The sequence below is a fragment of the Gobio gobio genome, assembly GCF_949357685.1.
Source record: "Gobio gobio genome assembly, chromosome: 19".
NCBI lineage: Eukaryota > Metazoa > Chordata > Actinopteri > Cypriniformes > Gobionidae > Gobio > Gobio gobio.
This window is the reverse complement of record NC_137112.1, coordinates 33,493,314-33,507,552: the sequence shown is the minus strand read 5'-3', so window position 1 is coordinate 33,507,552 and position 14,239 is coordinate 33,493,314. Positions and strand designations below refer to the sequence as shown.

The 14,239-nt window shown below is 36.3% G+C and overlaps 1 protein-coding gene across 4 annotated transcripts in view; it reads left to right on the top strand.

The window, feature by feature from the left end:
- plekhg5a (pleckstrin homology domain containing, family G (with RhoGef domain) member 5a) overlaps nucleotides 1–14,239 on the top strand; it is a gene marked incomplete at its 3' end in the record, with an annotated part of 52,454 nt that extends 38,215 nt beyond the window's left edge. For 3 of the 4 annotated variants that reach the window (XM_079843799.1, XM_079843801.1, XM_079843802.1), the window contains 12 exons: nucleotides 3,115–3,306; nucleotides 4,241–4,402; nucleotides 5,374–5,469; nucleotides 5,685–5,885; nucleotides 6,000–6,110; nucleotides 6,353–6,502; nucleotides 7,752–7,889; nucleotides 8,038–8,157; nucleotides 8,296–8,544; nucleotides 8,656–8,786; nucleotides 10,563–11,555; nucleotides 13,316–14,239. In XM_079843799.1, the coding sequence (XP_079699925.1) occupies nucleotides 3,115–3,306; nucleotides 4,241–4,402; nucleotides 5,374–5,469; nucleotides 5,685–5,885; nucleotides 6,000–6,110; nucleotides 6,353–6,502; nucleotides 7,752–7,889; nucleotides 8,038–8,157; nucleotides 8,296–8,544; nucleotides 8,656–8,786; nucleotides 10,563–11,555; nucleotides 13,316–13,325 (2,553 nt within the window). Of the gene's footprint in view, nucleotides 1–3,114; nucleotides 3,307–4,240; nucleotides 4,403–5,373; nucleotides 5,470–5,684; nucleotides 5,886–5,999; nucleotides 6,111–6,352; nucleotides 6,503–7,751; nucleotides 7,890–8,037; nucleotides 8,158–8,295; nucleotides 8,545–8,655; nucleotides 8,787–10,562; nucleotides 11,560–13,315 lie in introns of those variants that run through there. The other variant, XM_079843800.1, reaches the window with a different exon arrangement.

The following is a 14,239-nucleotide window of genomic DNA, read 5'->3' as shown; positions in this document are numbered from 1 at the left end:
GAAAATTCTGTCATCATTTACTCGCGTTGTTCCAAACCTGTATACATTTCTTTGTTCTGCTGAACACAATGATAGATTTTTTTGAAGAAAGTTCAACAGATCTCGGACCCCATTGACTAGTAGGGAGAAAAAAATACTATGGTAGTCAATGGGGCCCGAGATCTGCTTGGTTACAAACATTCTTCCAAATATCTTCCTTTGTGTACAGCAGAACAAAGACATTTTATACAAGTTTGGAACAATTTTAGAGTGAGTAAACGATGACAGAATTAAAATTTTTGGGTGAACTATCCCTTTAAGCGTCATGTACATAACAAATTTCAACTTCTTGATTGTTATATTGTCGAAAAATGTAAACCAATTATCTATAAAATTTGGATATAGTACATTCTACTTTACTTGCCTACATGGCACACTCATGTAAAGCAATATACAGTGCCCGATTTTATTTAATTCTAAAATAACTATTATCGCCAAACTCTTTATATAAAGTTGGATATGTATGTATGTATGTATGTATGTCCAACTTTATCCACATACATACAGTACACTTGAGTAGGGTGATATACTGTATACAATATAGCAAATCTAAACTGCTTGATTGCTTGTATTGTGGCAAAATGTAACCTATATTGTCACCCAGCTGCTAATTGACTATAAGGCATGAAGATATTAGGATATTATAAATATTAACATTGTGATTTTCTGTAAAACTGCTTTGAAAGAATGTGTATTGTGAAAATGTCTAAACAAATACATTTGACTTGACTTGACTCGTACGTTGCCCAGCATCGATATTCCCTTTCACCGCCTGCATTCACAGCAGATGTGCACTAAACATGGTTTTGCAGTCAGCTCATGTCGCTGTTTCAGAGCTGTTGATTTTAAAGCGAGCCGCTGCTAGGATCAGTTGTTTGAGGTAACTGAGGTAGCAGAAGGAGCTCCTCCTCCCCTGCTCCTTTCCCCTCTCTTCCTGTTCACACAATAGGAGGGCAGGATTCTGCAGTTACTATGACACCCGGCCAGCCCTCCTCAGCAATGCAGCGTTCTACCGTTCAGTCCTCTCAGCCTCCTTCAGGTTCACTTGCACGCACATATACGCGCAAGCCGACGAGCCTGTAGAAGTGGATTTAAATGCACTAGTCCTTTGGCATCAATGTAGCTTTTGTGAGGGTGCAGGAGGGAAGCAGGTTGTAGGAGATTCAATCTGGGCGCAGCATGGGCCTGGCTCTCTTTTGATGCCGTGCAATGCTGTGGACTGCCTTGGAAATGCCTCTGACATCTACGGTGAGCTGATTATTGCTTGTCTTCTGTGTTTGACACTCAGACTTTATCTGCATGGTTCATGTAAACCTTTGTCTAATCGAATATGAATGTTCAAAGACCGCCTGTCTGGGAATTAAAAGGGGAAAAATGTTGCCTGCAGCGCTTCTATTGCTTTTCATAATTGAACTCTCCACATCTCTTCATAAATATAACAAAAATACTGGGTTCATCAAGAATATTGGCTTGTTTTAAAAGGGATTTTATTAGTGAATAAGCTCAAATCTACTTTTTTGGCATGGTTAAGTGTATACACAGGTCTCAGTGATAACTCTTGGAAATATAACATCTTCACATGCTGGCTGGGTGCAATGTTGACTTTGTGTTCCTCAGAGAGAAACTATCCAAACAAATGAGTCAAACAGGTTCTGCGGATGCACATAGACCAAGACAATGTCAGCTTGTCATCTTTGAAGGATGACTTTAATTAGATTTCTGCAACCAGGATGGTCTGTCATATGCAGCAAGTAAGGGGGAGCATTGATCGGTCAGTGCTGTTCAGAAACGGTGAATTGCTCTGATCAGAGCAAAAAGCTAGGAACATACTGACTTGATCTAGAAATGTTTATCGATCTGGGTAAGCAACAAATTGGCTTTTGTTTTCATCATGAGGACCATCTTGGGCACAGAACATTCTGTCTGTTCAGAAACATTGCCATTGTCCCAGAACATTGACGAACGAATTGGCCTAAAGATCTTCAAGATCTTTGTCTGATGAAAAATGCCAGGTTTGTTTTTAACCCATTGTAATTGCGTTTTCCACTGAAAAGAAAGGCATCATCAGAACACAATGTCCAAGTAATGAGCCCCAAGGGACATTGAGTGGCTTTCCCCACTACACTCATGCATTCTTCATTTATTTCCATTGTCGTGAACAGGGAAAAGCCTTTCCCCTGTTTTCCGAGACATGCCTTGCCTCTTTTCCTGTTGTTGCCGAAGGGTTCCTCTCGCTCGCTCGGGTCAGAGGGTTCGCTAATTCTTGTCAGTCAAGTCTCTAATGCTTCAACCTTTCTGTGCGGAGAATGTTGGCAAAACCCAAATGATCTTTTCACCTGTTGACAGCTGAATATGCTCCCTAAGGTCAACAGTTTTTTTCTTTTTCTTTCTTGACACGTATGTGCTGTCCCATCCTCGGGTGAAAGATGTCACTGAATGTACAGAGATGGTCTGAGAACAGGCCTGTCTTTGTTTATGTATAAATGTCCTGAGTGTTTTGTTTGCACTTCCTTACCTGTCAGAGGCTACTTCTGGCACTTTACATTCCATACTTTAGACCGACGACTTCACAAAGTTTGCTTTGACGTCTTGTCAAAATTTGCATGACAGATGCATTTCCTCTGTGAATATTGTTACATTTTGTTGGTTAATTCAGCTTGCCTATGCTTAACTTGCTGTTCTAAAAGTAAAAAAAATAAAAATAAAATCATTTAATATGCAAAATTTGTCAATTATTAAACATTTTATTTCAGAAAGGGATCAGGTTAATTGTGTCAGAGATCAATACTTCAAGCGTGTAACCAGTCAAACAAAAATGTAGTTTTAAAGTTAGTTTAATATAATTTTTTGTACAATAGTTTTAAAAGTATAATGTATTAAAATTTTTAATTATAGAATCAATATATATATATATATATATATATATATATATAATGATTCCCTGTTTGTCGTCTTCTCTTTTGTGTTTTTTGTCCTTTAATTCGCCCCCATCTCAATTCAAACATTTGTCTGTTTTTACTTTTACTTTTTCTCATTACCTCTCTTTTTCTATCTCTCACTTTCTGTCTGTCACAGGGTCAAGCGCGTCGGCGAAAGAACATGCCGGAGTTTCTGGGCGATTCCAGCGTCCCCAATCAAGACTCCGTATCCCAGTTGAGTGGTTCTCTTCCTGGATCTATAACGGGTACAGACCGCTGGAGGAACCGCGCCGCCAGCCGCTTCAGCGGCCTCTTCAGTTCCAACTCAGGAAACGGCTCTCTTGGGAAGGTCAGCATCTGTGAGCATCCAAGGGTTGTTTTACATGTGCAAGGCACCTTCTCATATGCAAAACAAGCACTTACATACTCTTGGCAAGCTTTTTGCATTTCACACTTGAGCGAGTGTGTAACCACTAAGGAAAAGATAATCATTTGTCAAAGTATTGCTCCACTTAACAGTGAACAAAAAACAGGAAAATGTACAAGTAGACCTTTCCTATAAGTCCACACTCAGTTTTCTCTCACGTGTAGGGACCTTTGGTGTGTACTTTTTAGCATGCCCTAGAGATTTAGGTTGGTTGACACCCTCTGACTGGCTCAGGAGTGTAAAACTGGGGTCAAAGATCAGGCCGGGACCTCTTCCTCTCTGTGACTTGTAAAAATCACATATAATAGCGTGACGTTGGTCCGGTATGGACAACAATGCCTGCTTAGGGGCGACCATGAGATCATTACATGTGTCTTGAGATTTACTCCATGCTGCAAACAATACACCATAGTGTTAATATATAATACGAGTAATCATTTTGCGTCTAATATTAAACATAACTCATTTTGGGTAAAATAAAGACATCATTTTCCATTTGTTCTTATTTTGAATAGCTCATGTTATGCTTAGGATGCACAATATATCAGTACTAAATCGTTATCAGATTATATTAAATATTTAATTTATCTGTCAAGATTGAATATCATTTCTCATGCTTATTTTCCCTATTTTTTATATTTTTGATTACCTTTGTCTTCATCTACTTAAATTTCATCTTTAAAAACCCTTATAATTCATACATTATAAAGGTGTGATGTCTAAATTCACTTAAAATTATAGATTCTTTTTAAAAAAAAAATCTAGTTTCTAGTTTATTTAAACAAAATAACATAGAATTTTATCGATACATTTATTTCCTCTTCACTTTATTTAAAATTTAAATTTCTCTTCTCAGGAGTGTGATCGTGTGGAACAGCTGCAGAGTAAGCTATACTCGTACACTATGTTCGGATTACCCAAGATGCCGCCGCAGCTCTCGTTCCACAGAGACTCATGGGAAGAGGAGCCCAACCTGGAGCTAGAAGAGAGCTGGAAGCAACTCTTGGAGAATCCTGAGGTAAACACACTCCCCTACCAAGCGCATAGCTTTGAGAATTTTTATATAGATACATTAGGATTTTATAACCAATAATAAATTCCGGATCAACGTAATCTGACTTTGTGCAACGATAAACCTGTCAGATTAATGACCATAATCATTTATGAATGGTTTTATAACTTCAGCTTTTCCATTGATGTTTTTGTGTTAGGTCTTTGCAGTGTCATGGAGATGGATGTTTTATTGCTCTTGTCGTGATCGGTTTTGTAAGAGTAACTAAAGTAAAAAAAAAAAAACTGTGCACTTTTTTGTAATTCTTAAGCAAAGTCTACACTACACTCTCTACTAAGTATCAAAATGGCCAATGTTTTATCATGACCAACTCACTGGATAGCATGTTCAAACATTGATATAGCACAAATCATTCTAATATTCGGATTTGGTGCTCAAGAAACATTTCTTATTATCAATGTTGGAATCAGTTATTCTGTGATAAATTTGTTTCTAGATTTTTTTTATTAATAGAAAGTTTAAAAGAAAAGCATTCATTTGAAATCTGTTGTAACATTAAACCAAAAATTATTCAGACACCAGATATATTTTTTTTTACTAAACACTATAGTTAATTTATGTAAGTGAGAATGGCAAAATAAAGGAAACTGTGACATATTATACCCAAAAATTATTTTGAAAATTTGGGAGCAAAATTATTCAGACACTTTGACCTGACCATGTTTTGCTTAGGTGTTTATTATTTAATTGCTATAAATCGGTATTATCTAATTATGTACTTACTTTTAACAGCTGACAGCTGATTGGTTGATTGTAATCCATTACATACCTTATTTGTATTACCTTTTTCTAAACTATAGCGAATAAACTGTGATAATGTGAGAAAATGTCTGAATACATTTTGGTTTGACTGTATATATATATGATTGGGTGGGTTTTATATATTTTGTTTTTAAATGTAATTTTTTTTCTTGTAGATTTTAACCAGACGTCAGTGCCATCAGCAAGAGGCCATATGGGAACTGCTGCAGACAGAGTCAGACTACATCAAGAAACTGCACGTCATAACCGATGTAAGATCCTGCTGATGTTTACTCCAATACATTAGCATTGCCCTTGTATAATCTGTGTAAATATATAATAATGCCATTGAAATTGGAGTTTACAATAGTTCTTTTCCAGTGCTCAGTTTAACTGTAGCATTTATGGTACTTTTATGTGACTTGTGACAGTTTAGATCTGACACTTTATAGCACAGTATTATCACAATCTCTTCCTCTTTCGCCAGCTGTTTCTTTGTGGCCTGCTGAACCTCCAGGAGAGCGGTTTACTAAGTGAAGTCGAACCTGTGCGTCTCTTCAGTAACATTCAGGACATTGTGCAACTGCATACATCCCTGTGGGCTGAGGTCATGTTGCCGGCACTAGAGAAAGCCAGACAGAAAAGAACAGTGCTCGACCCCACTGAACTACATCAGGGCTTCAGTACTGTGAGTGTGCACACTATCTCACACAGGAGGAGACACTAGTATATTCACTCATTCACTTTCATGTTTTTTAAGACTTAAAGTTGTCCCAACTGATTACATTTTTTTTTTGTGCAGTTTGGTTTCCGATTCAAGCCCTACATCCGTTACTGCATGGAAGAAGAGGGCTGTATGGAGTACATGCGCACTTTACTGAAAGACAATGAGCTCTTCAGAATATACGTAACTGTGAGTAATTATTACGATCCACATCCGGTTGCTCTTAAGTCAGACACATTAACCAGCAAATATAAAGGCACCTCTGATGGTTCATTGTATATGTGATATGAGAGGTCTTTAGCATAATAACCTGTATTGTAAGAGCACCCTCATTATGACTCAGCGATTCCCTCAAGTTCTGCTTGTGCTGTGATTGTATGTTTATGATTGTTCACCAAATGAGACTTTCAATAAACTTTTCCATCCTGTAGTGGGCAGAAACTCATAAACAGTGCAACCGGCTGAAGCTGACCGACATGTTAGTGAAGCCTCATCAAAGACTTACTAAATACCCACTGCTGCTCAAGAGCGTGCTGAAAAAGACTGATGACCCGCCAACTCGTGAGGCCATTAACAGAATGGTAAGAGATTAAATCTTTCAAAAATCTTTGAAATAGAGCACATGTGCACAGTATTCAGTAGTAAATCATTTATTTTAATGTGTTTTACAATTGTGTATTCAAGCCACTGGGATTGACAATCAATGCCAAATTTAATTGAATTATCTATAATATTATGAAATAGAGAAAACACATAGACAGACAAAAAATAGATAGAATAATTTAACAATTGTTTTGGCGGTTGGCCAGTTTTGAAAGAATTTAAGTAATAGAATAAATATACAGTGGGGTTCAAAAGTCTGAGACCACATTTAATTTTTTGGATAAAGAAAAAAACATTCTAAGAATTTAACCCTGGATAAAGTTTAAAATGTATTATTATACTATACTATACTACACTACACTATACCCTGGACCACAAAACCAGTCATAAGTTGCACGAGTATATTTGTGGCAATAGCCAACAATACATTGTATGGGTCAAAATTATCGATTTTTCTTTTATGACAAAAATCATTAGGATATTAAGTAAAGATCATGTTCCATGAAGATATTTAGTAAATTTCCTACCGTAAATACATATAACATTTATTTTATGTTATGTGTTATGTTTAAGTAATATGCATGGCTAAGGACGTCATTTTGACAACTTTAAACAGGATTTTCTCAATATTTAGATTTTTTTTTGCACCCTCAGATTCCAGTTTTTCAAATTGTTGTATCTCGGCCAAATATTGTCCTATCCTAACATCAATGGAAAGTTTATTTATTCAGCTTTCTGATTATATATACATTACATTTACATTTAATCATTTAGCAGACGCTTTTATCCAAAACGACTTACAATATGAATAATATATTGACCCTTATGACTGGTTTTGTGGTCCAGGGTCACATATTATTTTTATTATGTTATGACTATGTTCTATTATTTTCTAATTATTATGTTTATTATGGTATGAGTATGTTCTGTTCTATTCTATTCTATTATAAATTGTTATTATTGCAGAATAAATATTTAATATATACTTCTGTCCCTCCATCCATTCTCCAAACCGCTTATCCTTTGTAGGGTCGAGGGTAGACATACTTAAACCTTTTTTTTTTTTTATCAACTCCTCACTCAAATTATTATAGTAATATAAAAAATCACTTAATATTTTGGACTCCACTGCACTGTATTTAGGGGCAAAAAAATATTTTACATTTGTCGTCTTCTATTTATATTTTCTTCATTATCTATTGACATCCCAATAATATTTTTTGTCAGGTGGCTGCTGTTGAATGCTTCATTAACAGTGTGGACTCACAAATGAGACAAAGGGAGGAAAAACAGAAGCTGGCTGCCATCGCTGGACGTATAGAGTCATATGAAGCCGTGGAGGGGGCCAGCGAGGAAGTGGAGAGGGTGAGACACAATGAGGCTTTCGTTTGTCGTATGGTTTATATTAGATCCTGTATCTTTGGTGTATTTTGTCATTTACTGAAGAAACAAGTAGCAACTCCATGACCTGCTTGATGTCTCTATAATCATCCATCATGCATTGATCCTTCAGATCCTCAGGGAATATAATAACTTTGACCTGACCGCTCCAGTGATGGGCGCCCCACCTGAAGAGACCCGTCAACTGCTCCTAGAGGGAGCTCTGAAGATGAAGGAGGGTAAAGAGAGCAGGGTACGATTTCTTATTTTTATTTCTTAAAACAGAGCCAGCATTTCTGAGTGCACTTTAGTAAGCAATAGATTTTTAACTAACAGCCAATAGTTGTCTAAAAGCTTCTCACTGGTCTCCATTACCTCCTGTTTCCGACAGATGGATGTGTACTGTTTCCTGTTCACTGACGTTTTGTTGATTACTAAGCCGGTGAAGCGTGTGGAGAAAGTAAAGGTGATCCGGCAGCCTCTCGTCATCCATAACGTAGTGTGCCGAGAGCTGAAAGACCCAGGAAGCTTCCTCCTTATCTACCTCAATGAGTTTCACTGTGCAGTGGCCTCCTATTGCTTTCAGGCCAACAGTGGCACTCAGAACCGCAGCTGGATTGAGGCCATCTACAATGCACAGGTATTATATAACTAAATAATACACCGTAAACTTTTGGTTACTAATGGTTGGTTTCTTAAAACCATTAGGCTTGACTGCTAGTTTTAATATGAAGAGTTTTTTTCCATGCAGAACCAGCTTCAGAGACTTCGCTCCGAGTCCCATAGAGATGACACAGATGACAGAGATGAGGATGAGACAGAAAGCAGCATGTCCACCTCCAGCTCTCCATCACTACAGCACAGAGAGCCTCTAGACAAGAGGTACTGTTTATAAATGATTCCTTATATACTGTATTAACTCTTTCCCCGCCATTGATGTACATTTCCGTCATTTGTGAGAAAACGCTTCCCTGCCATTGACAGAAATGATATACCGTATAATATGTTATACAGTTGGGGGCGCTATTACACATCTTCTGAAAGAGTACTGAATCTCATGATCAAAACACATGCAAAGAAGAAGCAGAAACGTGCAATACTATATGTAATCATATGCATATGTAAAATAACGTTATCATCAACATTAAATCAAAACTACATAATGTTACTGAATGAAATGTCGAATCAGGACGAACTATAGGACTGTGCAAACATTAGGAGTGTTGATATACTCGATTTACTCCATCTGTGTTTTGATCATCATTCTGAATCCAATCTGGATATAGTCTTTTACCAAAAAAAAAATCCTCCGAAAATGTTTTTTTTTTTATGGAACTTACCCACATTCAAGTGTTGATTAAAAATAATGCATTAAGCTAGAATATTTTTTTTTTGTTTAAAAGCAGAGGGTCTGTTCTTTCTTTTGACATATTACATGTTCAGATATTAATACAACAAAATATTCTGGGGGCCATATAGGCATTAGCAAATGTAATAAATAAATAAATAAATAAATAAATATATATATATATATATATATATATATATATATATATATATATATATATATATATATATATATATATATATATATATATATATATATATATATATATATATATATATATATATATATATATATATATATATATATATATATATATATATATATATATATATATATATATATATATATATATATATATATATATATATATATATATGAGAAATATATAAAACATTAATCATATTCATTTATAATATAAAATATTTAAAAAGGGATATGGATTTAAGATATATATATATATATATATATATGATACAGATATGTTTAAGAAAAACTATAGTATAAAAGTTATTTATTAAAATAAAATATTATAGTAATTTACATCATGAATAAACATTAACATAGAAGTACTATGGTCACTGGGTGGGTCTCAATCAGCTTCCTATATCAGTAGTCAGGGCACTGATCAGGGAGTCGGACATTTTGAAGGCTGTCTCAATCGCAGAATCCTTCCAGGGCACTGAAACGTTCGCTCCCTAAAAAGTCCCACAATGCACCGTGAAACCCAGGGAGCATTGATGCTCACTATATTCCCTTAATGGAAAATGGAAGTTCTGAAGCACGAAACTTAAATCATGTGAGCCAACGCAATACACATAACAGCATGCGATTTATGTTTTTAAAGATACAAACCATTATTTTATTATATTTCAGAATAAACATGCGTCGCTAGACAGTTAATGAACATAATCTAGCTAACATTTATAATTTATTAACTGCTGAACTGTTGCACATATATGTAACAAGCTAGTTATTTATTATAATATACTTTTACAAGTAATGTCAGAAAAATATCTGCTCTGCTGTTGTTCATAAATACCAGTATTGATGTTGTACAATGAGGACGTTGTCACATTGCCGGAAATAGAGTCCAAAGTGTCCCAATGTGTAAGCCAGCATCCTTTACTGTCCTTGCCAGTACCCGAATTCGTGAACATGATATTCTGATTCTTGAGCTAGGGAGCTGATTGAGACGCACTCACTATCACTAAAGCTCTTAGCATGAACTGTATCTAAATTGCACTGTACATTTTGTGAAAGATAAAAGTACATCAAGCACTCTAATAAATATTCATTTTCTTTTCCAAAAGCCTCTCTCCTTCACCAAGTCACTCCGATGGCTCCACGGAAACCCTTTCTGTGGCTGCCATGGAAGAAGCGGATGAGGTTGGGTCCTTGTCGACTGTTCAGACAACTGCATCGTTAAAAAATTCCCTGCTGTCTGATTCTTCAAGCCTGCGGGATTCCTTCTCTACTAGTGACAGCAAAACTCTGGAAGTTCTGGGGGATTTGGTCACAACGGACTTGGATGCAGAAAGTCGCTCTCTTTCTATAGACAGTGCTTATGGAACTCTCTCACCTCAGTCCCTGATCACAGAACTTGATTTAAAGGGAACGGTTTGCCAGAGCGAGGGAGAGGAGACCGATGCTGGGGAGGAAGAGGAGGCATTTGAGGATGATGAAGATGGTGACGAGGAGGATTCCATAACCTGGAATGGCTCCCAGATTACTGTAAATGAGTCCTATGTTTTAGACCATGACCATGCTAACAATAAGGAGCTTGGGCAGAAGAATGACTTTTCTGGCATGTCTCAGGTCATGGGTTGTCGTTCCCAAACGCTGCGGCGCCGTTCGCCCGTCCAGCCCCGCCCAGACTACTTGCAGCACTTTACCCTCAGGTCACGCTCCGAAGATGACCTCCTTCAATGCCTCACCGGTCCTCTCCGCCCCTCTGGCAGGAACAATGTAAGCAAGAGCTTGACACACCTCGCCAAACAGACGTCTCACTGCGCTGAGTTATTCCAGACGGACGAGGAAGGCCTCTGTGAGGATCCAAAAGCATTGTCGTGCAAACTGACGAACATGAGAGCAGAGGCCAGGCATGTGCATAGGACCCTCAGCTGCCCCAATGGCCAGGCAGAATGCGAGATTACAGAGATTGAGACACTCCCCCCTTGTGGTCTGGAGGAAAAGAGTGACTTGGTGCTTTCCCAGCAGCCACATCAGCAGCATAATAAACTGACGGTAGCTCAGTTACACAGGATACGTGCTACCATGGTGCTCAATTCAACACTGACAGCATCGTAAGTCTACAATCACACTTAATATTTCACACACCCCTCATACTCATACTTATTTGTATATTTTATAATGCATAAAATATTTTTAAAAATCATAAAAACAATATATAATACATTTGATATTATGTATTTTACACAAAGATAATGATGTCTTTTTTAGGGTATTTTTTCAGTGTGCCATTATTTAAGAAACAATTAAGAATCATTCTCCCCCAGTTGTCAATAGCTTACAGAGCCGCTAAAGGGACATGGTGGAAAAAATATGAGATGGGAGGAAAAAGTTTGATGCTTTTGCATTCTCTTGCAAAAGTTTTGCGTTCCCCCAAGAAACTTTGTCATCCCATATTTCTTTCTTTCACCATTTCCCTTTAGGAGCTCTATAGTAGCTTGTTATAATATGAAAAATAATAATCATCATTACAGTAATGCAAAAAAAATCAATTTAAATATTGTAATTATATAAAAGTACACTACCGTTCAAAAGTTTGGAGACTGTAAGATTTTTAAAAACGTTTTTAAATGCTCTTATCAAAATCTAAATACTGTAAAAACAATAATGGTGTGGAATAATATTACAATTTAAAATGATTGATTTCTATTTAAAATATATTTTTAAAAAAAAGTAAATTATTTGTGTAAATTATTAGTTATTAGTGATGGCAAAACTGAATTTTTAGCATCATTCAGTGTCACATGATCCTTCAGAAATCATTCTAATATGCTGATCCTTATTATCACTGTAGAAAAAGTTACAGTGCTACATAATATTTTTGTGGAAACTGTGATATATTTGTTTCCAGGATTCTTTGATGAATAGAAAGTTCAAAAGAAAAGAACATAAATAGAAATCTTTGTAACATTCTACATGTCTTTACTGTCACTTTTGATCATAAAAAAATCTTACTGACTCCAAACTTTTGAATAGTAGTGTTCATTTGTAAAGTACAATTTGGTAGTACTGTATTTGTTGTACTAAATTTCTAGACATTATCATTTTCTTTACTGTAATGAGAATATAAACGTTTGCCTTAAATTTTGCATGACAAAGTTTCAGTTTCAATCATGTATCCACAAGCAAGTTGCAATCAAAACAAGCCGCCTAGTCCTTTTGTCTGCCTTCATCAACTGCACATGGTAATTTAGCCATTTCTATAAAGTTGCTATTAAGAGATGTCAACACTAGGCATTAGGATGTACCCCCCAAAATCACTAATAGCTTGCTTGACAGATTGTTCCTGCAGGTTGTTACAAAACTGTCCCTCATTGTCCAGACATGCTTGCACAGCAAGTCCTCCTCATTGTTAATGTTTACTGCAGAGTGTGGCACATCATTAGCTGTCAGTGTGGACTCATTAAAATACTTCTGATATAGCTTTTAATAGGGGGAGACACAGTGATCTCAGTCAGTGAGGCACAGGATAGCCAAACCCCTATTGTCTAGCCGTCTGTGGGAAGCTGGCATTTCAACATCCAGGGCTTTTGTCCCTAGTGTGTTTTATCTAATAATCTCAGTCTCCACCCAGAGTTATTAGAGAATTGGACCTTCAGAGAGAATGACTGCATCTACTGAGTTTCCACGGTTTTCCATGTATTGTATCTATTTTTACCTAGTGGAGGGTCTCTAATTGTTCCTTGATGTTTTGGTATTACGAAACGCTATAATTGTTACCAGCTGTTCTGCAAATATTATAAAAAGATCACATTACAGATTTATTATTAATTTGCTATTTATATTAACCCTATTCTGCTTTTTCTTCCTCTAGGGAAGTTTAATGTTTGAGCATATGAAGCTGATGCCATTAGCTGGTCTATTGGTGGGACTTAAACCATGTCTTTGGTCCAAGACTACATCTACAAAGACATGTACCCAAGGTTCAACTCAGTGACAGGAAGAAAACCAGGGAGAACGCTGTGGATCTCTCAGTTAAAAGCCATGACCATAACTCAGTAATTCAATATTAACTATAAAGTTGAACGGTCATACATACCTGTCTGACAATTAACAAAAAGACTTGAGTTAATCCATTTTTATTTAACGATGCAACAGTCAGGGCTTTTGCAGAGTAAAAGGGACAGAAAAAAAATCATGTTCTTTCTAACTTCTAATGTGTACTTCATGCATTACTGCCCTGTGGACGTCTGTTATCACAAAAAAGTATGAATATAAACTCTAAAGCACTCTTAATTCTACAATTGTCATTTTGTTTGATGGACAGAAAAATCATTTGACCTCTTGAGTCCTAAGGGCTTTTTGCTAGATGATGTAGCTCCTAAAACATCTAAAATTGATTGACTCTTTTAGGTTACTGAATCACACTTCACTTGTGGAAAAAAAAGAACAACTGTGGACTACTTTCGCTTCTAACGCCACAATAAAAATCGACTTGCATGCATTTTTTTTTTTTTTTCAGTGTTCTGTAAATATGGTATTTATTGAACCTGCTTTGTTTTGTAGAAAATATCCTTATTGTTGATGCCTTTTGATTGTTATGTCTCTTTTTGGCAATGTCTCTAATTTGTGTTTTGACATTATAATAAGGGCTGAATCCATGTCTTGGATTTTATCAGTTTACATATGTATGTAGCTTCAATATTTACAGGTAACAAATTTGCACAGTGCTCCCAAAAGAAAGAAAGAACCCCACAAACTTCCAATTAAAATGCTTCAAATGCCAAAATCCACTACC